The 27,794-nt window shown below is 34.2% G+C and overlaps 1 protein-coding gene across 1 annotated transcript; it reads left to right on the top strand.

Moving 5' to 3' along the window:
• Nucleotides 1-565: 565 nt before the first annotated feature.
• Nucleotides 566-27,794, top strand: LOC123528779 (uncharacterized). Its single transcript, XM_045308776.2, has 25 exons — nt 566-745; nt 8,084-8,326; nt 8,668-8,756; nt 9,233-9,349; nt 9,523-9,621; nt 9,922-10,029; nt 10,411-10,616; nt 11,484-11,601; nt 12,084-12,223; nt 12,472-12,604; nt 15,293-15,526; nt 15,855-15,985; nt 16,657-16,789; nt 16,902-17,132; nt 17,942-18,075; nt 18,506-18,638; nt 19,055-19,288; nt 19,730-19,837; nt 20,101-20,306; nt 21,251-21,371; nt 21,608-21,741; nt 21,990-22,122; nt 23,439-23,675; nt 24,569-24,646; nt 26,048-27,794. The coding sequence occupies exons 1-25, from the start codon at nt 660-662 to the stop codon at nt 26,590-26,592; spliced, it is 4,131 nt and encodes a 1,376-aa protein (XP_045164711.2). The 5' UTR covers nt 566-659; the 3' UTR covers nt 26,593-27,794.

The raw sequence follows: 27,794 nt of genomic DNA, 5'->3' as shown, positions 1-27,794 counted from the left end.
ATAACACGTATTTCAATCGCTTTATAATAACAACAGACAATAGTGTAATTGTTTTCTTAATTGGTTATTATAATTCTTAGTTTAAGCGCTTTAAATTTATCAATATAGACTTTACTGCATCGTGACGACACGTGACCGTGCGGTCAACTTGGAGAAGATGTACAGTGAAACCTTAAACATTCCTAACCCTTTGGACTGGCACACGATCTCCCGTACTGCAGCAGTTAAAGTGTAGGTGACATATCACCTATATTATATATATAGTATATACGTTAGTCTTAACTTCATCCTTTTCAATAACACTTGAGAACGGTCGCGGCAAATGACATCTGTAAGATGCAAGTAAAATACATTTTGGCAGAAGTTAAGCTAACCTTTTGACCTAAAATGGCTTTAAACGTTTTACCTACTATCACCTGTGTTTAAAATAACTTAAATCTTGCTTTCAAATGTTTTTTCTCCTCCACCATTAATTAAGGATTAAATATCAACAACTTTAACAAAGACCGACGTTACTTACATATCCTATATTACGGGTGAATAATTTTAGTAAACGACCCGTCTGCGCTTTATTTAGGTAAACGTAACTTGTAAACAACCGGCAGTGGTCTAGTCTCCAGACGGAAGATTTTCTGATTTCGAAAATGTAGAAAAAGAGAATGTCGTCGGTGTTTGGAATTATAGTGCTTGTTGCCTTAGCAACATGTTTGCCACCAGTTTATGGGGGATTTTGGAGCTGGCTAAGGTAAATGTTTCCTTAATGTAAAGGTTTTAATTGCGACTGCTGCAAGTATTTGACTTGGAATCGAAAGCCACATAATAACCATACCATTTTGAATCAGTTATAAATAAAGAACAAAAAGTGAAATAATCTGATATAAAAAAATATGATAATGACTTTTACGTTTCTATAACCAGCAATGTTTTGTTTAACTCTGGTTGTGCCTAGCTAGATTTGAACCCAAGACTGCTTACAAATCGGTGCGCTGAAAGATGGTGTCATTTCTTAAAATGAAGCAAGAATGCGCACACTATTGCATACGTGACAGCAAAACAGAAGTAGGCGGACATTTAACATTTTTATATTATTTTTGCATGCCTGCTATTTGACTTGATCGAAATATTGTGTAGTATTAACTCATGAATAAACTTTTTTTTTCTGAAAATATTCCATATTGAGGTGTATGATAAGACTTCAGTCACGTTGGTAGCTTATTATCCCCCGCCGATGAAATCGGGATGGGAGGGGGGTTGAAATGGCGTTGTCAGTCCGTCAGTCCTTCCGTCCGTCCACAGCAATTTCTCAGTAACTACTTGGTAGAATTTCATGAAACTTGAAATAAACATGAACCAACATACTGCGATGATGCCCTTCAAGTTTTTTTTTCGATTGGTCAATTTCCCTTAGAGTTATTGCTCTTGATTTAATGAAAAATGTCCGTCCGCAGCCATTTCTCAGTAAATAGCAGGTAGAATTTCATCAAACTTGAAATAGACATGAACCAAGATACTGCGATGATGCCCTTCAAGTTTTGTTTTTTGATTGGTCAATTTCCCTTAGAGTTATTGCCCTTGACTTAATGAAAAATGCACAAAAGCTACCGCACCATTTTCAGTAACTAGCAGGTAGAAATTTCATCAAACTTGAAATAAAATGAGCCAACATACTGCAATGACGCCCTTCAAGTTTTTTTTTTGATTGGTCAATTTCCCTTAGAGTTATTACCCTTGAATTAATGAAAAATACACGTCTGCAGCTGTTTTTCAGTAACAAGTTTGTAGAATTTCATGAAACTTGAAATAAATATGAACCAACATACTTTGATGATGCCCGTCATTTCTTTTTTTATTGGTCAATTTTCTATACAGTTATGCCCTTTAAATTGTTTATAAATCCACGGATTTGTACATAACAAACCAACATTGGAAGAAATTCAATTAAATTTTTCATCTTTTCCATGAACAGTAACTATAAACATGTGAAGTTGTGAACCACACTGGTCGCACCTTGCCTTGATCACCCCTCCTCTCCCCTCCCAACCCGCGCCCCCCACACTCCAATTTTTTTCCCTCATTTTTAATTTTCGATCAACATTTATAATCAACATGTAAAGTTTTGTACCCTCCCCCTCCCTCCACCCCCCCCCCCCCCCCTCCCACACACACACACACAAAAAAAAACAAAAACAAAAAAACATTCGTTTTCTGTTAATTTGATTTTGACTAATGAAATTATTTGCTTTTTTGTAACATTCATAACTTTTTCTGATATATTTTTTTGCCGTTCTCACACAGACCTTTCGGGGGGAACCAATTCACGAATTTGCTTGTTGATATTGATTCGACATTAGGCATGATATGAATAAATTTGTATAAGAAAAGAAACTATAAATATCATTAATAATAAATAACAATACAATTGTATATAGTGTATTTAAAAGGTCGGACATCAACACCTGCAAAATCTTTGAATAACTTTTATAAATATGTTGCTTCTATTCACAGTGACGAAATTATCATGAACTTCTATACATACCGCTTTATATATAATATAGATAGTTTTATTTGCAGAATTTGATATAATCAAGAAAACTACCAGCTGGTATATCTTTTTCTTTAAAAAAAATCCTGGACAATGACTTGTATTGAATTTTGATCAAATTAATATTATTTTGGATGAATATAAACAAATCGCAAGTTTTGACTTTTCAAAGGACCGATTTACGACCGTGGTTAACAGTGACAACATCGTTATTATTTTGTTATAACGTAGCAAGACTGGAGTTTAAAAGAGGTGAAGATGCTTCCATCAGATAAAGAATTGCTTGACTTAGCGACACAAAGACACAGAAGATAAAACACCACAAATACATGATGCATTTTCACTACAGTTGATTTAATAATAATAATAATAATAATAATAATAATAATAACATCGGTTGATGTGTGTCCAAGCATACATTCGTCATACTAGACTTACAAAGTCTGTTGAGATCAAATAGTCTGTAATATATTAATTTCTTCATACTGAGTGACACTGATATTTTTTAAGAAAAACATCATCTCAAGTTAGAGACAGAGGCAAGAGATATTGTAAAAATTTTCAGAAAGTGGTATCAGGCAGGATTGGTTTTATGGCCAGATGCTTTACATTTAATGACTCTAACGACTGATGCCAGTCTATCGTCATACATGTATTGGACTGTTGTGCTTATGGGCTTATCAGACTAATGGATTTAATAAATTAACTTGAAACTTGAAACGTATGTAATTTTCCTACCTATCTACCTGTTCTTGTTATCTGGGCTGAAAATTAGTCAAACTCATAGCCGGTAAAATAGAAACAGGTTGCCATATTGTATCTGTTTCTACTGAACTATAATCTTATGAAAAAGATTACAGAAAAGTCAGAATTACGCTCATCAGTTTTGTTCGCATTAAAATGGAATTAAATATCATAATTATAAGCTTTCATAGAAAGATGTAACATTAACTGTTTTGAATTGATACCCAATGAGTTTCTTCCTACTCGAAAACAGTTGGTTTCTTTTATATACAGGATAGACCAATGGGCGGTAAATTTATTGTCAGAATTGGAAGAAAAACATCTAGTTTTTTCACGTTTTTGTATAGTTTGATATTTTAATGCGAGCTGACGTGTTTATATCATACGCGATGATTACCATCTTTGGAAATCATGACAGCTCATTATATAATGACAAGTCATTTAATTACATGGTTTCTCAAAATAGAAACGGATTTTAGTGTATTTTTTAATCAGAATGTACTGTTAAATACACTTAAATTAAGTAACATAATAGATGAAAGGGTTTTGAAATGATACTCATTTATTTTCTAGCTTTCTTCTTTAAAGAACTGTAGCAAGTTATTTCCGCATGTGGAAAAATTGTTTTCAGTCTATATCTGTCTGCATGTCATCGGTTAGCACGGCTTCTTTTATTAAAATTTTACAAATATCAGGCCCCGCATTCACAAAACATTTTTTTTTTGGTCTTACCTGAGTTTGAGATTGCAATTTTGAAAGTTAATTTTACTGGAACTTAAAGATTTAGGTCCAAGTGAGATTTATCATAAACACTGATTGGCCACTTAACATTTTATCTTAAATATGCAATTTAGATATACATGTAAATGACAAATACAGTTCCATTATCAAACTCAGCTGAGAGTGAACATTAGGCCCGGTTTTGAAACGAAGCAGACATGTCTTTCAATTCACCGATGACATATACAAATCTGAAGATTGCGTAGCCTACTTCAGCAACAAAATGGTTACGGACAGTGTTGTAAGCGTGTTTGAGGATATCGACAGACTTAGTTGTTTTTTTTTGGATGATCCTTTAGTTGTTTAATAAGAATATATTGCGCAATTATATATATTCCTTTAAGTTGATATATCATAAAAATTCATTTTGTTTGCGTATATACATAAAAATTCATTTTGTTTACGTATATACGTTCTTTTGTCAGTTTCAATCATTTTGGCCGACACTCAAAGTTTATAGATTGATTTCTTATTACATTCTTACAAAACATTAAATGTTTGTCCAAGCATAAGACGAATAAACGAATAGCATTATCATTATTTATATTATTAAAACCCATTTTAGCTATTTTTCGTAAGCATAGAAAACCTTGTTAATGTATTTAGTTTTAGTGAACTTGTTAAAAGAAGTATTTCTTTGAAATTTTACACACAATAAAACTTTTTTTTGGCCAATGTGTATGAATTTGTTCCTTTTTTTGCGCAATTAGAAAGAAGTTCGCAAAAAACCTAGCTCAGACAGTATAGTACTGAAATATAACCCACAATAAGATCACGTGTGTTCCCGGAACTATATACTGCACGTGAGTCATAATAACCTGCTTAAAATTTTATTACGTCTGTATTTGCACTGTGTGGGCAGATTGATTTCCATTGATATTGTCATAACTTACAATAATACATGCATATCTGAAACAATATCAATAATAAATCATGCAGTCAATAGATTAAGGTAGATATCCACGTTCCGGTACAAACTTTTCTTCAAGGAAGACTGATTCGTCAAAACTTCAGAATTTAATTTGGAAATCTAGAAAAATAAAACATAGGGCCATTGCCTTGATTTTTTTGCTAGCCTCATTTGAAACATATGGACATAACACAGGTTTTCGTTATTGGAGTCTAACGAAAAATCAAAAGTTTGATAACTCGCATTTTTGCGAATATATTTTTTTTCAATGAAGATTTTAATGAAACTTCTCACAGTGGTAAATACACATAATGACCTATTATATTGTAATACAAAATGTATAGGTCCATTCCCTTCTTTTTGAGATATTTACCCATGATTTAAGAGATCAGTCCGCAAATTTCAACGTGACTGTTAGACATTATCTGGAATTCTTTATTATTATAAACGTGATAAACTTTTTAATATCATATTTCATCTTTAGAAAGACTGAAAAGTTGCCGTTTTAATAAATTTACTCACGGGTTGCCATTATTTCATAAATTTATTTTCATTTTCGGATGCCGGATCCGGGTTTTTTGCTACGTTATCCGTATAAGTAACGTTTCACCACTATTACGGTTTGTCAAACGTGTGGAACTACAGACAAACCATGCACAAAAAATACTAAAGATTGCTGATAAAAAAGTATTGTAAAAACGGGCGACCGTTTACAACCGGTTTGCAATTATAGTCCTACATTATACGTGTGTCACACAGTTCTTGTAGAAAATTGCATTATATATCATCAGTCATATAAACGACGGTGTCTACTTGTTGCAGTGAGCACAATGCCCGACTTTATAGAGCTGCCTCTGGAATATCACGCCGTAGACACGTAAAATGATACCCCACCCAGTCACATTATACTGACAGTGGGATGACCATCCTCTTAATGCTGAGAGCCAAGCGAGGAAGCTAATAGTACATTTTTACGTCTTTGGTATAACGCGGCCAGGGATCGAACCACGGCCTTCCGCACTCGAAGCGGGCACTTTACCACTAGGTTACCGAGTTGGTCAATATATATGAGAGCCATACATGTACATGCGATTTGAAACTGCCGAAATCACAATCATTTACGCTATATGACACATTTGTGATATCATAAGATGTAGGGATAAAAATGGTTGTAGGCTGTAAGAATTAAAATATTGTCATAACTGATACAGGGTCTGATCAGGGTTATATCTTTCCACCGACAGTGTTGTATCTTTTTAGCCTGGGAGCTAAGAAAAGCAAAATGTGTTTAAATATTAAACCTATTATATTTTCATGTACACTTAGTGTAATACAGCTTTGACATTTACGTCGTTTTAACTGTAAGCCGAGACGTTGGACGAATTTATTTGGTCTATTATAGGATTATAGGTAAAGGAAGACGGCATTTTAATGTTTCAGTAGGAAAAAATGACATATGATAAAAAGAATATTACATTTGTTTCTTTCCACCTTCAATTTATTAAACTCGTTGAATAAAATTAATAAAGTGCTCGACAGAGCCTCGCATTTTATTATTTTATTTAAAATGTTTAATAAATTGAATATGAAAAGACACTAATGTAATATCCTCTATTTATGAAAGTACAATGGTGGATTAGAAAACTACAGACCTGCAAAACAAGATCTGTTGCGGAAGTTCTTAACTAAAAGAGCCATATCATCGATTTAGCGGTCCTATACTAATTTGCATGGAATCACATGTATGCGTTCCTAAACAAAATATTGTGAAATCAAAAGATGTAACAATAAGGCTCGTTTTACGTAACAAAACTAGCGGTTCATATTCACGTTATATACTGCGTTTTCATGTTCAACCAAATGTTTACTTTATCAAGGTCAAAATGAAAATGTCAGTTGGGAACAAGAAACGTGTGCCAACTGAGGCCGAAATCCAAGCCGACAGATGCGAGCGATTTATATATTTATTTCAAGTAATAACAGGTTGAATAATTATATGTTTTAAAACATTTCAGTTTCATTTTACGACAATTATCTCGTAAATGTTTAATTTGATTTTCGTGCTATTCAGTGTCGCAGTAATATTCTTAACATTTTTATATAAGTCTATGTTAACTGCATATTAATCAGTTGCCGCTGCACAGGCACAATTAAATCTCAACACATAACGGCATTAGAAATGAGCCCAATGGACACAGATGCCCTCGCCGTGAGCTATTGACATGTTCATACGTTAACTTGGTATGAATTTAACACCTTTGAAGTCCAATTATGACATTTTCCCTGGAGACAGGGGGCTGTATTTTGCACGGGACATGTCGTTAGATTATGCTAGGTCATTCGTGAAAAGTTATTCCAAAATCGTTTGATGCATTTCAAAAGTACAGGCCGAACAAAATTTCTGCACGGACCTATAAATTCTATAAACTAATTTGGAGCACAACCACTCCATGCCTTCAATGACAGGGTAATAGTGACATATAGTGTCCACTGGATGTTTTGTCTTCATTGCATGATCGTAGTGCAACTTTATATTCATCAGCCAAGTGGTACATAAACTAATTTGTAAATTATTAAAACAATAAAACGAGTATCTCTATTTAAATTGAAGACATTTTGTTAAGTAGGTCTAAGTTTTTAACAACAATCAAAAATATCATCAAGGAATTATACCTATACACATACTACTAGTAATTTAAATAGGTAAAAACAAAACAATGGTAGAATTTTGAAGAAAAATGCTACTGTAAAATATATACCTCAGTCACACAGTGTACTATTTTTTTCGGTCTAGGACCTTAAGACCCATTGAAACGCATTTAATATGAGATAACGTACTGAAGATAGGCTTGTTGGACACACATATATAGTGTCAAGGAAATTGTCTCTTTAATTATGATGCAGATATACTTAATTCAAGATCTTTTTCCCTGTTTGATAAGATCGATAAATTATTGTTTTAAAATGAATGTAGCTGCTAGGAAACACAACATGACAGTGTAGTAAACATGTGTACCAATATAATCCAACAAATCTAAATCTGAGGCGATTGGTATTCTATTTTCGTGCATCTTTTCACTTAGAGGCTTATCTACTTATTCTTTTAGAGGATGGAGTGAAGAAGAGCCTAGGAACTGCCCCCATGTAAACAACAGGACACATGTTTGCTCTTCACTGGAATCCACCAATGCAACATGTTATACAATTAAGTGCTGTAGCGATTTTGAAGACCATGAAAATTATGAAAGGTATGGCGATGAAAGTTCTGATGAAAGTAGTGAGGATGATGTAAGCCACGGCGGTGGCGGAAATCATGGCGGTCATCACGGTGGATCTCACGGAGGTTGTAGGTAAGCTTTAAAAAAGTTTTTAAAAAGTTTAAACATGCTATTCTTTAGACTGATTGTAAAAGTTTTTATAAATTCTGTTTAAATAATCAGATGTATTTGTTTTCTGTTCTCAGACTGCGCAACTCTTGTGTTTAATCGGGGTTTACACATGAAATAGACTTGTTATTGTACGACCACAAATTTAGACTGAAACAGCTTTTCCTTTTACGATATACATTTCATAAGATAGTACACAATGTATGTTCCTGACGCTCTGTCTTCTGATATGTTTGTTAGTGGATTTCAGACTGTGTACACACCGTGTCTCATCATACCACATAATGATATATTTTACCTTTCAGTCTGTGTTTCTCCAATCGGTCCTGTACGCTTTACAAGTGTTATAAAAGTTGCTGCGATGGCTACGAAAGAGATGTTTGGGGAAAATGTAGTAAGTTGGTTGGTGTTATAGCGCATGGACTGAAACCAACAACATTCATATCATATAGGGGATAGTATAGCTATTGTGTTGGCAGACTTTACCACAATATAAGAAGTGATATAATGTAATGAGGATAGGATAAACTACTATTTGTCTGCTAATTCCTTCCTGTTTTGTTCTATTGCCATGGAAAATTTCCAGCAGACAGTGATATATCCCACAAATATCGGCAAACCTATATCAATATTTAATATTGGTTCTACTTTCTGTTGATGTTTTCATTATCGGCCCGATATCAGCCCGATATGCATGTGTAATGATGCAGAGTTTTTGGACCAATGCAACTTTAATACTGTTGAAGTAGATATACACATCTTAAAAACGTAATTTTCGTTGACACCTAGCGGAATTATTAAGATTTATGCCAAAGTGAAATGATACACATGCTGAAAAATAATTAACCCGCAAATGGTGTTTATTTGCAGGCAACAACACAGGAAATCTACAGTGTGAAAATGGCGGAGTGTTGAGCTATACTTGGTGGGGAAGACAATACTACTGTCAGTGTCCACGCGGATTTCGAGGACATAATTGCGAGAAACGTAAGCTTCTCTTTCTACGAGAAATTTTCTTCTTCCAATACGTCTGGCATCTTGTTAAATGAGAATAACTAAAGTCTTGATAATTACGGGAATTATAGCAAAGATCTTTGTGGTGCGTTAGATTATGTCGAGTAAAGTCATGATTGTTCAAAAACATTTTTTTTTCATTTCAGCTGTATGTCGCTGTAAAAATGGCGGTGAATGTGTGGTCAAGGACGGAAAGCCGCATTGCAACTGTTTGCCTGGTTACTATGGCAACAGATGTCAGAAATGTAGGACTTTACTTGTTTCGTATTTTATACACAACATTAAATTCGTATGAAAATAGCATTTTAAATGTATAGGTGCAAACTGCATGTAATACAAAATACAGCTTATCTGTATAAATTATTAAGCCGGTTATATAGGTTCTCAATGGTTGAATATAAAGTTTTGGTTTGATGAGACATAACAGTTGGATTTGAACTACGCTTTACTTCCTTATATGTTTTATGTTGCGATCAGAATACCAATTAAACAAGTGTTAGCGTTTGAGAAAGAATAGAGAATGATTTTAGTTTATTTCTATCCAGCAAACTGCACACTGAAGTGTTACAATGGAGGACGGTGCTACATAGACGGTGGCAATGAATTCTGTAGGTGTCGGCCCGGGTATATTGGAACCCAGTGTGAACAGTACTGTAAGTAGTCGGAAAGGGTTTGAGATTTATCTCCGTACTAAAAAAGAAGCAACTATTCAACAATATCTTATTTTTACCGCTTTTTTTACATTATTAAGGTACTGTCGTTCTGCGAGGTGTTTTAGTGTCGTCCTTTTTTCGCATTTGAAAAAGTTCGACGAAAAGCAATAGCACGTGTTTGTTTGTCGTCCTTCGGCGGCTTACTCTTCAAAAATATGTTTTAGTATGTCAATATGTTTGAACCAAAGTCACTTTTAAAAAATATACGTCAAATTTTTGCCAGATTCAAAGGTCTTTACTATTTACCTACAAAATCTGTAAACATAAAATACATTCCGTCACCAGGCAAAATAAGCTTTGCTTTCTTTCATGTGGTTAAAGATACAAATCCTGACACGTGCCCACTACCTGATGAGTCAGATGACATGTGCAGATGTGAATGCACGAGGAACACAGATTGTAAAGATGACGAAGTGTGTTGTAAGGAGGGTTGTAAGTCTGTATGTCGCAAAAAGAAACCAGAGTCCTGTCAATACGAAGGGAAGACCTATGCAATTAATGACACATACAGCCCCGAACCATGCACGGTATGCAGTATAGTTTGTATAACCATGTTTCAGATAAACCTTAATGTATGAATATATGTAATAACCTTAAGCAACATGGTTGTATACAATTGTAGTTATTAGTGTTAGACTGTTAGCAGAAATTTTCAACAAAATACAATGTACTTTTGCATGTCGAAGGAACGTGGCGACTTGGATCATTTGAGACTCGTTGTCTAGATCATGCCAGCAAACCAATATCTTGTCATTATTGGACGGATATCATTTGTATCGAATATATATCGTTTTAACTGGATTACTGATTTCTAAATATAAAGGTTATTTTCAGATATCATAAAACTGATTTAATGATATCATTAAGTAAGTAAAAATCGTACAATTTGTATTGTATACGATAGATTGATATTCATAAATCGAAGTAAGGATATCATAAAAACGCACATATTTTGAAATATCTTCAAATGATTTATTGATATCATAAAGTGATTTTTTTTTCAGATATAAAAAATGAATTTAGGATATCATTCAGTCGAATCAAGGACATGGACAAAATATTCATATGTAGAGATATCAAGTATTCCGTTTTGTAATATCTTTAAACCATTTTAAGATATCATACACTACCTTTAATGATACCATAAACTAAACAAAGGATGTCTCAAAATAAATTTATGATATCACAAAATAGTGAATAAAGAGTAGGTAAAGACGCAGTTTCAACAGTTTCGTGATTAGGCCGTTACTGTTACCATAGTGATACAGAACAATGATAATATTGCTCTATATACGATTGCAATGGTAGTGTATGAATAAATTCGTTTATTTATTAATATATACATGTAAGCATTCTTTACATGTGATACTTTCATGCAATATTATTTCTTACAGAACTGCACTTGCACTGCAACTGGTGACATGTTATGCTATTCTGTTAGCTGTGCAGTACCACAATGCGTCTATGGCGAGCCGACAGTGATACAAGGAGAGTGTTGCCCGTCTTGCCCAGGTATATATTGTCCTGGTTAACAAGACTTAATATTTTAAATAACACAAAATGAGTTCTTTCCATTCCTCTTTTTCAAAGTACACTTAATAAATGTTCTAACACAGCCTAAAAGGTATTGCATTCTCGTTTTAACTTGATTTTTTTCCTATTTAGGTGAAGGAAGAAATATATAAGGCAAAAAAAATTCTTTGAAAAGTATGCTTTTTGAATGTTTTACTTTTGCAAACGGGTATCGCAGTAAAACTAATTCGGTTAACGTGTCTAATGATTTTCGGTAGGTCCAATGTCTGTCTGTCTGTCTTTGCCTACAACTGTACAACAATTCTGGAACATTTGTTGAAAGAAAAAGCTTTCGTATATTTCGGGACATTTTTGTTCTATGCTGTCTTCATGATTGTTTTAACATGCTCAACAAATTTCTCTTACTCATTTCTAAAAGCCGCTTTATTATAACACTTTTAATCCTTTTTATCCGTTTTTAGACAAGCCTGACCCGCCGAAGATAAGCAACTGCCCGACAAGTGTTGTACATGTGCGTGTCTCATCTACCAGTGACGAGGCATTGCTAGACAACAAGACCACGGATATCAAAGCTTATGACTCCAAAGGCGTTAAACTGGAGGTAAATGTCTGTTAAAATGATATGTTGTTTTACTTAAAGTGTCTGGATACAAGGTGACTTGATCTGCATAGATATCAATTACTTCTTTCCAGAAAAATAAGTGACACAACACCGTACCTGCCGCTATAAAATATATCTAGAAATAAAAAATACACTGAAATCGTACATCAAAATCCGAAAACTACAAGTCTAAATACTATGCAGTGATTTAAATATCATTAGCGTTTCTCTCAATTGAAATATTTCAGGTGAATTATCGGCCAGGAAAGGTTCACCACTGTCATTGCTCGGCTTCTCTGAACTCACAGACAACTGTACAAGCTTATGCTGAGGACAGTCATGGTGGTATAGCTACCTGCTCGTTCAACGTCACGGTTAAAGGTTAGTCTTCATATTTCATTTTACCCCTCCCCCGTCCCACCCCACCAAAGTTTGTGGCAGGGAGTAATTAGAATCACCGGCCCGTTGATCTGTCCCACAACATTTACTTTGTCAAATCAATTTTACTCGACACAGTGATAGATGGCTACAAGAGGTACATGTTCGTAAAGAGTACATGAACGGCATCTCGAGATCTTCTTTAATAATCTCTTTTTGTCTTTATATTCCACATTTTTAACGGAATTCTGTTATATGATACAGCGATTTAATAAGTTACTAACAATAACTCTATCTTGAATGTTTTCGTAATTAGTACAGTAAAATATATTTATTAATTTATGTCTAATTCCCGATTAAATAGAATCATCTTATTGTCAATCTTTTTTTTTGTATTAGTATTTTTTGCTATTTATGTTGCATTTCTTTGTTATGTCTAAATGAGTCTTGACTTTTCAAAATAAACTAAACTAAAATCGTTTTTGTTATCTCCCTTTAAGTACCTTATATTAACTTTCTAACATTTAAAACAAAAACATTTAATCAACCGAAGTGAATTTAACATACTTTGATACACTGCATATGATAAAGAGAGACAGATCCACAAGTCTATCTGACAAAACTATAAAATCACCAACCCCCACTTTTTGTTCTTTATTTTTCATATTTTTTAAAATAACTTTGACTCCATTGAAGGAAATTAATGTCATTTTATCTAATGACAAATGACACTAGAATAAGTTAAAGCATTAAGAAGCAGACCTCTGATCTTGAGTAGATGTAATAATTAAGCTACATCCTTTAACCTAAGAAAAATAAGTACAAATTTTATGAAACATTGGCTGATTGATTGAAAAGAGGACGAAGGAAATGACACAATCTCTTAGGTTTATGTTGAAAACTTAAATTTTCACATTTTGTTCAGATCAGCTACAAAGGGATTTAACGAGCCTTTCAAAAAATGTAAGAATTTCAGTCAGAAGCACCAAAACTGAAATGTTTGTCCTGAATAATTATGTACTTGTAACGTACACTTCTGTCAGGTTAACGCAGGTAGTATGAGAATGGCAAAATAGTTTGTAGCATTGACATAGTTCCTATTAAATTTGTTCGTACAAAAATAAAATCCAAAATTGATTCTGGACTTAAGTATTTATCGTGTAAATTATTCTTAATAGAGATTTTTTATTGACAACTTTTTAGCTTGCTTTCAACAATACCATTTCTGATCAACTGTCATCTGTACAGTTGGCTTAAAATACAATAGGTTTCAGGCTTCAGCAACATTAGAATCTTTGAAAGAACAACAAGATTTATCCCCCACTGTCGCCATAATATACTAGGCGAAATTGGCTATGTAGGATAGTTCAAACAGCAAGACCGGTAAGCAAGTTCTTGGGCTATCAGCAACAGTAGGATTGAGAAGCTGAGATTTGAACTGCATGTCAACAGTATGACTGAGACAAAAGAGACATGATGTGTGCAACAGCAGTACCGAAACCCCAATGCTATTGTACAGGAACTCAGCAGGTAGCTTATTTATAAGATAATTAGTGCATTTTCGTTTTCTGGAAAAGAAAAAAAGATAGATGTAAAACAACAGCCGTGGATACCAATGGTAAATGCATATCTAGTCGAATTAACGACGACGAGCCTTGTTCTGTTACCGTTACAAGAACCCTTGCACAGGTTGGGTAAGATAAGACAACTGCAAGTACCAGTAGGGCAGGAGCCTTGTCATACATGTCAGTTAACCATGTAGTCTAGAAGCCAATACAAGTGGGTGCATTTTATGTACAAGTCGACATCCTGACATCCTGACACTTACAGCTTGGAAAGACAGAAACAAAACTGAAGACGGAAATCGATGAAATCCTTACAAAAGCATTTTCATACATGACGAATTTCATCTGACAGTTGGACGTGAGATTGATCTTTAGAAGAACTTCAACAAAGAAGAAAAACAAACACCTACTGATAATTCAACTAACTACGTCTGTGCAATGATCCTGCGAAAAACTGTTTGAACGCAAAATGTAATATAAAGAGCAAAGGTTAAATACAGACCTATTTTATAGAAGGATTGGAACCAGTTAGACTTCCTTACATAATCTCTGTGAAAGTTGCAGTAAATCATATTCACAAAATAAATCGACAGAACAAAGCTGCTTAGTACTTGAACCACACATCTAGATTGAAGGAGGATTGAATTCAACCACTAACAGAGTAAAATGTGGACCAGCCATCGGGAGTTTGTCAACAGACTGATGAGAAATACACTTATGAGCAGTTTTGCAGTTTGATATTTTGTCCTACACGCTGTATTGTAAATAGGAAGATGGAATAACGGTAGTTCAACTGATGTACTATTGATATAATTTGATAGGCATTTAATATGGTTCAGTTTATTTTATGCTCGATTGTGATGAAAGATTCAAGCTTATTTGAACCACTCACGAGTCCGCTTCCTGTAAAGAAAGAACAGTACTGCCGACATATGAAAAGGCGTGGTTGTGCCCCCACTAGCTGTCGTTTGCTGTTCATTTTATCAAAGACATTGTTATTAAACCATGCTGAAGCCTTTATAATAGATTTTTCTCAACAGTAATACTTGCATGAATGTTTTTTAATTCTTAGATATCATATGTGGTAAATATTTATTCATATCACTGTATCAATTATAAATAACAGATACGTTTCCGCCCCGATTTACTTTCTGTCCAAAAGACGTGAACGTCTCCGATGGAGAAGTAGTGCAGTGGAAGCAACCCACATCAGATGATAATGTAGGTGTATCAAGAGTATCGGTTCCTGACAGGCGAAGTGGCGAGATATTCCCTGTAGGAGTTCATACAATGACATACCAAGTGTGGGACCATGATGGCAACACAGCGTCCTGTAACTTCAATGTTGTTGTCACTAGAGGTAGGAATACTTCAAAGACAGCGCCCGAAAAAAAAATCATCATTCTGACAAATTCAGTCTCGATTTGTTAAAATTCAATTTGATCTTAGACGTTACTTGTTTGTGCGTTTATTCGGATATTTCGTATTCAGATGATACTCAATAGCTAAATTATGTCATGAATCATATTTAAAAAAAATCAACATCAACAAACACTTTTATTTTGTCAATTAGAACAAATGCCTCACTCGAGAATGTATTAAACCTGTGTATTCTCTGAATAGAATATGTAAAAATTAAATCCTGAGTTCTTCTACGTGTAACCACTGTGATCTGAAAATGGTTTCAGATCCTCCAAGAATTGACAATTGTCCTAAAGCCGCGTTACACTTGAACACCTCATACTATACTGACTATGCTGTACTCAAAGAATTAACTACTGGAATACACGCATATGACTCTGAGGACAACAAGATTCAGGTACTCTCGTTATTAAAATGTGATATTTATTCATTTTTATATTTAGCATAGGGGTACGTAAGATTCACACAGGAAAAATGACACCTGGGTGTCACTTGAACATATAGAATATTTATTTTTATGTGACTGATGTGTAGTCAACAAAGAATATCACGTAAATCATGAAAAGCATTTTCGCAATTCTTCAAACGTCAGTTTAAGGGAGTCCTCTATAAAACACTAGTTTATTGTCAGTAATACGATGAGAACTAACATTTTTGGGGTCAAAGGGAGAACTTTTACAATGGATAGCTTCCTTAAAACGGATCATGAAGATAGCAAAATAAGAAAAATGTTTATACCTCTTGTAATTAAAAAACGCTTCATATTACTGTGAAGTTCTAAGATTTTCATGCTTTATGTGACATGTCTGACAGAACAGTTAAAAATGTTATCAGTGTATTTTACATATTATCATTCGCCATAAAATTTCAAAATATTTGAGATCATTTTCTTATGTTAATCTCATTTGCACGTATCATTTTTAAAAATAACTCGACACTAATCACTCAACGCTTAGAGTAACTGAGAAATGGATGTATATTCATTACATAAAGCCGTCTTTGAAAGAAAATGGACTAACATCTGAAAGAAGTATTAGTATGCTCAACTCAAATACGTTTATGCTTCAGGTACTATATCAGCCCACGACTGTTAATCACTGTAAATGCTCGGATTCTCTTAACAAAGAGTTCACAGTTCAAGCTTCGGCAACTGATGACTATGGTAGTATTGTCAGGTGCTCCTTCAATGTTATTGTTAAAGGTGAGTCTAGAACTTCATAGATTTCTTCCTTTTTAAAAATTGTATGGACCTTTGTATCGTTTATCGGTTGTGTGTATATATATATAAACACATTCACTTGTATTTATTTCAGATGCCTTCCTGCCACAATTCTCCTTTTGTCCAGGAGATATAAATGTAACTGAAGGTGAACATGTTACATGGAAGGAACCAGTGTACACGGATAATGTTGGCATTTTGCGAAGGAGTGTAGACATGGAGAACGGGCAAGTCTTCCCGGTTGGCAAGCACACTGTTACATATGATGTGACTGATTATGACGACAATACAGCATCTTGTCGTTTTAACATCTTTGTAGCAGAAGGTAGTGTATCAAAAAGATTTAAGAATAGAACAAACCATTGTCGGCACCGCACAGGTATCTCTATATCAAAGGTCCAGGAGTATAAATGTAAATTTTGTGGGAATGTCAGAGGAGATATCACTTGGTTGTTGTTAGTGTTGTATCGTCTCGAGTTTCTATTTTGCAGTTTAAGTTAGTTTGTCGAAGCAAGCGATAAATTATTCTTATATTTGATCAAAACAGTTATTTCACGAGAAATATATATGGATTTGTGTATTTCGAATTCTGAAGATAAGATAAATTTATCTAAATTTGAAACCTGGATTAATGCAATCACAAAATACATGAGCATTAGTTCCTGATGAATTATTATTTCACAGTAATCTAACTTTCTGAGATTAGATGAGATAAGTTTGTATTTCTGATTATGGTATTTATACTAATGCGATGTAAATCATGATTAAGTACCTTGTTTGTAGTTCACCATGACGTTTAAATTTTGCAAATAGAAAACTAGTAGTAAAAGATGTTTTGGCCAAACTACATTTCAAATTTATTTAATATAAAATGGAGAAATAAATAAATCATTTGGATTATTCTTTGACACGTTATGCTGTAGTATAACATGTTGGAGGATCTTGGTCTGGAACTAATAACTTCAAGTTTCAAATACATTCCTACAGTCGTAAATGCTTGCCAGTAATTCACAGATTCACAACTTGTAGCATAAAATGCATAGGGAATGGCACAAGAAAACAATGAAAACATACAAAGAACTAAATAAAGCATAAATTATTGTAAGCAGAATAAGAACAAATGTATATTTCCAGGAATGCCACCAAGGATACATAATTGTCCTTATTATGGCTTATACTTGAATACGTCAGCCGCTGGAGACTCTGTAGTGTTAGGTGATAACACAGCATCAATAAAAGCATTTGATGGTGAAGGAAACAAGTTGAAGGTAAACAGAACTAAAGTTGAAAGCTTCTCAAGCCGATTCCTTGCTTTTTTTTGTGTAAAATCTATTTATTTAACTTTAATTAACATAGATTTTAGGCATTTTGTAATGCATCATTTTCCTAGGTTTTAAACCAGTACTTGCATTATATTAATGCATTATGGAGAGCACAGACAAAATCAATGCATATGGTGGTCTAGATTAGAAGATATGTAATTATCATAATGTAAACCCATACGATAATACGTCTCCCTATACCTGCAGAGGTTGTAAGAACACCATGAAATGTCTCCACCAAATGACCATCTGATTGCACCAAATTTGGCCCTTCGACCAATTTTCCATGCATGTAACTTGGTAACGTTCGCGGGACTTTTTACAATATAGATTCTATATGATATAAAATTGGTAGGCACATATCTATTTCTTACAGGTGACCTACCGGCCAAACTTTGTGCGTCACTGTTACTGCGAGAATTCTGCCTCAAATGAAACATTAACGGAAGCTTCTGCAAAAGATCAATATGGCAATATTGCCACGTGTTCTTTCAGAGTTTTTGTCCTCGGTAAGAGCCCTTATATTTTTTAATTGATAAGACCTTGTTTGACACCTACGATCTTTTAGATATTAGAATTTAATTAACACTTGAACGCCTAGATTATCACAAACATTTCCGTAAAGAAATATCTAAAGTGGATATAGTTTAGTTATTAAGTTTCCTGGAACATTTAGTGTCACTGCTACTTGAGCGTAGCCAGATTCCTTCTAAAAGTTTGCTTCGAATATTTCAAAAAATACAGATCTATCTTTTGTTTGTAAGTTAGCTGACTGATTAAAAAGTAAAATGTTATTTTATTCTAATAATCTCGGATGTATACCTTTCATAACAATGATGATATCTGAAACTAAAACTGTTTGAGATTTGTAACAGATTAAGAGCTGAAATTGGATATCAGTAAAATGATAAATTATGCATTTTAGATCAAGTGAAACCATTGATATTGCACTGCCCTGAGAACATCTTTGTGACTGAGAATGAGGTCGCCACATGGAGAGAACCTGAATATTATGACAATGTGAAAGTGGTGAAAGTATCAGTGACCGGAAGGAAGCGTGGTACCGTGTTCCCTGTAGGCAGCCATAGAGTAGCTTATGATATTTGGGACTTTGATGGGAACTACGCCACTTGTCAGTTCAATGTTACTGTTGCCAAAGGTAAAGGGATATATGACATCAAATTCTTATAATAAAAAAACATCGTTAACTACAAGCAGTTTCTAATAAAAAATTGTCTCAGACATGGAACAAGCGTCGATAATATTTCTGGTGTTGTGGGTTCGTGAATTCCATTGTAATTGTACTTATTATAAACATACAGTATAATGATACTGTTTCTAATTTTTTTTAGACTTTTTAATTGAATTCTTTGAGGTCATGTTACTAGAAAGTGCTTAGTTCAGTCCATTTTATTTCAAGGACCATACATGAAATATACATAAGGTTGTTGTTAGATATTTCTGAATACTATTTGAAGTGGTATTCTAGTGCTTATGGAGTCGTTTCCAATCTATTGCTAAGACAGGTTTAAACGTGCCTTGCATGAAAAGAAGCAATTCAACATTTCTGTTTGAAACATAAATCTGTTATTTGTTCCAGCCAAATGTACACTGGAATGCTTCAACGACGGACTATGCTATCGGAATGGAAACGATCAGTTTTGTAGATGTACACCTGACTATGTTGGGAAGCAGTGTGAAAATAAATGTAAACAGTAATTTTATACTAATTTAAGTATATCCAATTCATCTGCTTAGGCTTTCCTCAAACGATCAGGATATTTTCGCACATTCTAAAATAGTCTTTCTGATTCTCTGGATCATTAGAGAGACCATCCTAAACTAAAATTGAGATAAAGCGAGATCATTTACGGAAAAATACAACATTGTAAATAATGTAAAACAAGTTTTATTACTGGTATATTTCATGTCTTCTAGTCCATAATGATAATAATAGCACGTGGATTTCAGATATTCACCCAAGTACGTGCCCAGTACCAGAAACTTTCCAAAGTACATGTGATGTAAGATGTACAAGAGATAGCGATTGTAATGGTGATAACGTATGTTGCAAGGAGGGTTGTGGCACGGTGTGCCGTCCACCTAAGACAATATATTGCCAGTACAAAGGAAAACAGTATATGGTCAATGAAACATATAGTCCAGAGCCTTGCACTGTAAGTTTCATAACAGATTCTGTAACAGTATGTATGACTGGATCTATTTGTTTCTCATTTCGTATTGCTCTACTGTTTTCTGCATTCTATGATTTGATACTTATACCTGTAATGGTTTCGTATGATAATGACAGCTGTCATTATCATGAGAGAGACGTTTTTTGCTGATTTCACTTGTTTCATTGTGCCTTACACCTATGTCTTTGCCGATTTCACTTTATTACCAAAACATGAATCATGTGAATTCTTTTGCATATCTTTTGTAGTTTTGTTTACTTTAGCTGATTTCACTTTGTTCTTAAGGCCTTTATTACGTTTTATATGAGCCGCGCCATGTGAAAACCAACATAGTGGGTTTGCGACCAGCATGGATCCAGACCAGCCTGCGCATCCGCGCAGTCTGGTCAGGATCCATGCTGTTCGCTGTCAAAGCCTATTGCAATTAGAGAAACTGTTAGCGAACAGCATGGATCCTGACCAGACTGCGCGGATGCGCAGGCTGGTCTGGATCCATGCTGGTCGCAAACCCACTATGTTGGTTTTCCCATGGCACGGCTCAATTATTATGTTACTGGTATTGATTTCAGCTTGTTGTCAATGTTTTTATTGTGTTGGACAGGTGTACTTGTGCTGGTTTCACTCTGTTGAAAAAAGATATTACGTTTTATTTGTGTATCTACTTTCATTTCATGCTATCAAAATACATTTATCTTTTGTTCTTGTGGTGATTTCTCTTAATGCTACAAGTTCTTGTGAGGCCAAGGATTCAATATTTAAGACGTTTACGTGTTTTCATGAAAAATAATCGTTGTATTGAACATCTGTACTTGTGATGCTTTCATATTGTTGTCTAAAGTGCGTTGAACTGACATTGCTGTTAAAAATTGATAACATATGCTTGAGCAGATACAACTCTGTTGTCAAAGGTTGTCAATGTATTTTAGACATGCACATGCAACGTATCTGGAGAGATGGTTTGCTTATCCAAGTTCTGTGCTATGCCAAAGTGTGCTGGTGGTAGGCAACCGGTATCCAAGCCTGATCAGTGCTGTCTCACATGCCCAGGTATTATGTAATATTCACAAATAAGCTCACCTTTATATTGGGTTGGATTGTGTCTTATTGTATTGGTTATTCCTACAGTTCAAAGCTTAAATCATATTGCCATACAAATAAGTCCATACAATCGTGAAAGTTATGTGCATAATACATTACTTTAGTCTTATTAGCAATGCACTTGGCTATGCATAAATAGAAAAAAAGCTAATTTGATATACAATTAAGCTGAACATCAATTGCAGAAGAAGAAAAACCTCAGATTACTTGTCCAGTACAAACTGTTCATTTGAATACATCCTACTACAGCAACATGACACTCCTAGAAGACAGAAAAACTAGTGTCGTGGCATATGACTCTTTTGGTAGAAGACTTCAGGTAAATCATTGGGTGTAACTTATACACGCTCTTGCATTTGCATATAATTTCAACATTTTTGTAAAGCACCGTTGCTACATAATGTGTACACTTCGAATGAAAAGAGTGTGACCTAGTTGTCGTAAGGAATATTGTTTCATTATTTAACATTCTCTCCATTATTCGAACTACTAGTTTTCCTTGCTCTAATTGATAACGTACATAATTGTTATTGATGGAAATAATTTTCAATATAATAATATTTACAGGTGAACTATAGACCGCCCTTTGCACATCACTGTAACTGCCACAATCCACTTGAACATGCGACAACAGTAAAAGCATATGCGGCTGATTATCATGGCAACGTTGCTACGTGTTCGTTCAAGGTCGTTGTTAGGGGTGGGTTTTCAGTTTTCTTTGTCTTTCTTTTGTGTTTCATATTCGCGACGCTGATTTACATACATTGTAGAGTCTTTAATTTTTGAGTCGGCTAAAGGCTGAAAGCCTTTTGACGAGTCCTTGCTATCCAACGATTCTCTAAATGGACCAAATAACACAGTGAAGGGATGTAGTTCCATTAGATTTCTCAAACTTCAAACAGTTCACTGCATGAATGAAGTTAAGTTGTGTCAATTCCCTTTGCTATGACCAATATACGATGTAATCTGTCATATTTATGACTTGTAATTGTGCAATACTCGAATGTAACTCATTAAGCATAAATGTGCATTTTAAGAATTGCGCAGGCTTACAAAGCTTGGGTAACATCCAGCGAAAGACAAAAAATAGTTCCACAGGGCTCCAGATAAGATGCGTATTAGCGTAAATTACGTATAGAAATAATGCAAATACGCATGTCTAATAATTTCTAAGCGTATAAAAACGTATATAAACTTACAGAAACGCACACAATGCTTTTTTAAAAACAAAATCTGAATCGTCTGGATGCGTTAGGTAACATAGCCGATCAGCCTTAATTCTCCCACATTGAACGTAAACACGCATCGTATGATTTCTATAAACTTTGCGTGGGTTGAATTTTGCAGTCAGTAAACGGATAAATTATCGGAAGAAGAAGCTCTTACTGGTTTGTTTAGTTACTACTGATATTAAAAATGATTTTAATTCTTATTTTTCGAGAAATAAACAAATCGGCGAAACATTAAATTGTATTTTCTTGTAGTTTTTGCAATCGAAAGTAGATCGTCTATGCTTGGCCGCTTTCACGAAACGAAACAACTTTTTTATGAAAGATTTAAATAAGAGGTAATTTAACCGTAAACTTCAATGTCAGATACTGCCAATTGCTGCTAAATGTCTTCGTATCATCACAATTTGTAAAATATATTGTTCAAACTGGAGAAAAGTGTAATCGTATCCGGATATAATATTTTGGGTAAATATCGAGCTGTGTTATGAAATTTTAAGAAAAAAAAACTAAAAACAAACTGAAACTGGTAGACTATACTGTCAGTACATCAATCATTAGCCAACTCAGGCGATTCAGGCCTTTGATTAATTGTTGAAAACATCATTTTCAGGCCTGTGTTACTTTAATTGATTGTTTTGTTTTGTGTTATTAATGAAAATATCTTTTTTCTAGTTTTATATGAATAAATCACAGATACATTAAGTTCTGTTATAAGAAGGATCTGCAGAACTAGCCAAGCAGAAAAGGTACTGATTTTCACCATAAATAATCTGATCAATTTCAGATATATACCCACCTGTTGTCTTTTCTTGTCCGGAGGATGTATTTGTTTTCGAAAAGGAGGTGGTCGAATGGCTGCAACCAAACTCAGCGGACAACGTAGGGATAGCCGGTACATCATGTTCCAGCCAGAAGAACGGGGAAATCTTTCCTGTTGGAGAGCACAGAATATCTTGCGACATACGGGACTATGACGATAACACGGCATCATGCCACTTCCTTGTGTCTGTTACCAGTGATAGTACGTAATAAGTGCAATTCCTTTAGCATCTTATATCTGTCTTCGTTTGGAAACTTTTTTTGTGGACTTACGCAATAACATGGTGATGCGAAGTGTTTAAAGCTTAAGTGTGTTTATCATATATTTTACAATTCCTCAATATAATGCATATGCAAATAGTACAACTTGAAATTACGTTTGGCGATCTCTTAACGCTTTAAAAGACTGGACTTAATAATGTTGCCTAGTTGTGCTCTATGCTTCCAACGGTTCCTATAGATTTCATTTACTGTTAAGTAATAGTCTGTAAGTGCCGTGTGGTGGCTGTAATAAGTATTCCCGTATTTGAAATCGTTGCTGTTATATTTTTGTCCTTTGGAATCATGGTTTAGTATAATAGAATTCCGATAAAGGTGGTGCTAAGGGGAGTGGGGGAGGGAGGTGTTACAAATTTCATTAGCTCTCATGAACAGACACGTGAGTTTGATATATCTTTGCTGTGTTGCATTCTATGCTTCCAATGGTCTATTTATTTATCTTCAAATGCTGTGTGGCAACTGTTAAGAGTCTCACTTTGCTTAAACCCTGTGTTGTTATATTTTCTGGTCGTTTGTGATCATAGAATTCATTAATTAAATTTTAGTATAATGGAATTCCGCTTAAGCCGTTGCTAGGGGCGTGAATGTGTTGCCATAAACAGACTCAATCGAACCGAGTCTGCTATTATTTTGCTTGGTTACATTCAATGCACTTCCAAAGGATCTGAATAGATTTTGTTTATTAATAATTCACGGAAAATCTGAACTATAAGCGCACTTTGGCGCATATTAATAGATAAAAAGTTAGGTTCACTTTTTTCAGAACAACCGCTAAATTTTGTTTAAATTTTAAATACTTTTGTTTCTCCGTTTCAGATACTTCCGTTGAAGACCTTCCTATAGGTCTGAGGGAAAGATTCACAGGAGAGAAAAACGACAAACTTCGTATCATTTGTAAGTTATTTAAAGTGCATTTAAAAGTTTATATTAATTATCTATTTGGAAAATGATATATTATTGGTTTTAATGTTATTAATTGTCTATGAACAGTCTCCTTTGTTGTTAGCTCACATGAGCAGAACGTATGGTGAGGTATTGTGATCACTCACTCTCTGTCCGTATGTCCGTCCTAAACAACCACTCGGCTAACTTCAAACAAACTTAACAGGAATATTCTTCAGTGGTTCTCTTCCATTTTTTTTTAAAAAAAATCTATTCCATGCAGAGCTCTGACTGCCACAGAAACGGAAATTGAAACTTCAAATACTATTCCGATTCGTCAAAAACTGGTGCCAAAGGGTACGATGAATTTTCTCCATATAGTAAAGTCTTTAAAATTATAGTGAAACGTGTAGGCATGTTATGTGACAGATCGATATGATTTTTAATCGTGGTAGAGGGTCACCCAACGAACATGCCTGTAAAATTGTTTTGATATTTCTTTATGACAATGTTTTATGTTTCCAAGCAAAATTCAGTACGCATCCTTGCGGCCGTGTTTGCATATTTATCGGAATAAATTAAGCAATCTTGAGAGAGGGTCAAGCAAGGAACACCTCTGCGAAATTATTTTAAAGTTGAATCAACAGTTTAGGAGAAGATATTGTTTGAGGATGTTTATATTTTTATTATCTTTGTCGGGCACGGTTTTTGTTAATCAGAATAATTTTAATAAGCTTGGTAAAGAGTCATCCGAGAATATTTGTGTGTAATTATTTAAATTATTTCACACAAATGTTCGATGTTTGGCTATCTACCAAAACTGCTTACATTAGTAAAGATTTGTTCAAAAGTATTGCCGCAGGAGAGGATGGTCATTTTTCCCTATATGTATATAGAAAAATTTTAAAAAATCTTAGTTTAAAATTTATCTAAAACATTACTGCCAGTGCTAAAAATAGAAAAAATCCGATCCTAAAACACTGGTCTAACTTTAAAATGGTTTCAAAGTAGATCGTCAAAGACAAGGAACTAATAGGAATAGCCAAATTTCAGAAGAAAACAGCACAGCAACGCATATATGTAAAGTTGGGCACCGCCTTGGTATGGTCGGTGGCAAAAGCACCACTGGTTAATAAAGTCTTGAGAACAGACAAAATAGAAAGGTCTGCATACTGATTTAAAACAGACAGAAATACTTGCTGACCTGTTTAAAATAACCATAATTGAAAAATGTACATTTCAGTAGAAAAACGCTGCTCAGTTTTATTTCATTGATATTTATACGTTTCCCATCACCGAAATAAAAGATATTTCATTATCTAAAAGGGTTGTTAGACTTAAATGTTTTTCATCATTTCCAGCAGCTCAAGCTTAATGATAATAGTATGATAAATTTATTGTTTTTTTTTTCAGTGCTTCCTATTTTTTGTGCCATTTTGCTGATCATCTTGGCGCTTGTGGTCTTTTTCTGTAGACGAAAGTGTCACATAAATCTCCCGAAGAAGAAATCTCTCGGACATGAAGCTGCAAAGAATGTCTACTTAAAGCCAAACGATTCTTGTTCAAAGAAATCATCGCATAAATCTAAACGTCCGTCAGTGTCAACATATTCCTCCTCGGTGTCCTCAAGGAGTTTGACGGGAAAGGCTTTATCCTTCCACAGGAATATGTATGCTGTACCTGATGATATAGGTATCAGACCACCACCATACATGGCTCACCCAGGTTACAGCCCACCTCCATACAGCATTTCCGGAAGCGTGAAGGATGTAACATACATGCCATTGCCCCTTCCAGCTTACCATAGCCCTGAGTATGAGTTCTTGAGTGCACGTACGCCAAGTGTTTTTGGAGGGTCAGTTAGATCAGGGTCCACAATGTCGACAAAGTCTTCACGAAACTCCACTGCAGGATCTGTGAAGTCTTCAAAATCCAGAAAATCAAGTTTCAAGGCCTAGCAGTAAGAACAAATGAAGTCAGTATCAGTGTATATATACAGATGCATAATTTCAATCATTAAGTAGTGCTACTGGGCTTAGCATAAATGACTTCAACCTAACTCGATGTACACAGATCTATAAGCAATATTTACTCAAGAATTTAAATTTATTTCCTTACTCTTTAGTCGATAATTTTCATCTTTCAACTTTTCAATAAATGTCAGGCTAGCATAGGTTAAGATTTGAAATTCTTATAAAGTGTGTTAATGTTGATAAGTGTGAAACTATATCAAGAAATTGACTTCAAAAGTTGCTGTAAAACTTTGTAAATAATCTATTTAATATCGTTCGTTTAATAGTCTTTTCCGCGTTATGTAATTGATATTACACGTGTATTTATTTATCGTAAAACCCAGGTTAAATGATTTGTCTTAGCAAAATATTCAGAGACTATTTAACCATTGTTTGCTTATCGCCATTACTTTATCATTGCCACAAGACAATAATCTTGGTGCATCAGTTGTTACACATGAAGTGGTACGTTTTGTAATGTTTTCGACAATCACATAACTTTACAATTTAAACTACATTTTTAATTTTAACATATTCTAAATTATAATTTTATAAATCGGTGAAAGCATATAAAATCTTAAAGAAATCAATCTGTTGATAAAAAATTGGATTAACATTCACCCGATGAGCTGTTATAGTTTTGGGACAACTTGCAGAGGAAACTAATTGGAACAATATGATCGTAAAATGCTACTATATGTAATAGTGTTTGAAAACTTGGTATTGTCATAATTCTGCGATTCCAACAGGTAATTTTTTTTATTCCATGTCTGTTTTTATTTTGATGTAAATGAGATGTTAAACCAAGATAGTTCGTCACCTGTTTGGCGCTATATAGTTTGCACTGTGTTAGTCCACCGAAAACCCAAATCAACAACAAGCATTCCTGCAAAGACACATTTATAGCAGAATGCACATTATTTGACCGGTCAGTCACTATAATTACATAATACTTGATTTGCATTTTGGAATCCTATTTGTACCTTGTCTGCTTGTATTCGTTATTTTCATTTGTCAGGCCTTTGTCGATATATTATTTGTTTAATTAATTGATGTAACTGTGTCCTTCTTTTGCATACTAATATATAATATCTTATAATTGTTGTTTGCTGTTACAAAATGTTTTTTAATAAACAGAAATGTACTTA

Source organism: Mercenaria mercenaria, chromosome 13 (assembly GCF_021730395.1).
Source record: "Mercenaria mercenaria strain notata chromosome 13, MADL_Memer_1, whole genome shotgun sequence".
NCBI lineage: Eukaryota > Metazoa > Mollusca > Bivalvia > Venerida > Veneridae > Mercenaria > Mercenaria mercenaria.
This window is presented reverse-complemented; position numbering and strand designations above follow the sequence as displayed.

Coding starts and splice junctions, on each gene's coding strand:
- LOC123528779 (XM_045308776.2), top strand. CDS start 660: ATGTCGTCGGTGTTTGGAATTATAGTGCTTGTTGCCTTAGCAACATGT. Junction 17,133..17,941: donor TAACATCTTTGTAGCAGAAG/GTAGTGTATCAA, acceptor GTATATTTCCAG/GAATGCCACCAAGGATACAT. Junction 23,676..24,568: donor TGTGTCTGTTACCAGTGATA/GTACGTAATAAG, acceptor TCTCCGTTTCAG/ATACTTCCGTTGAAGACCTT.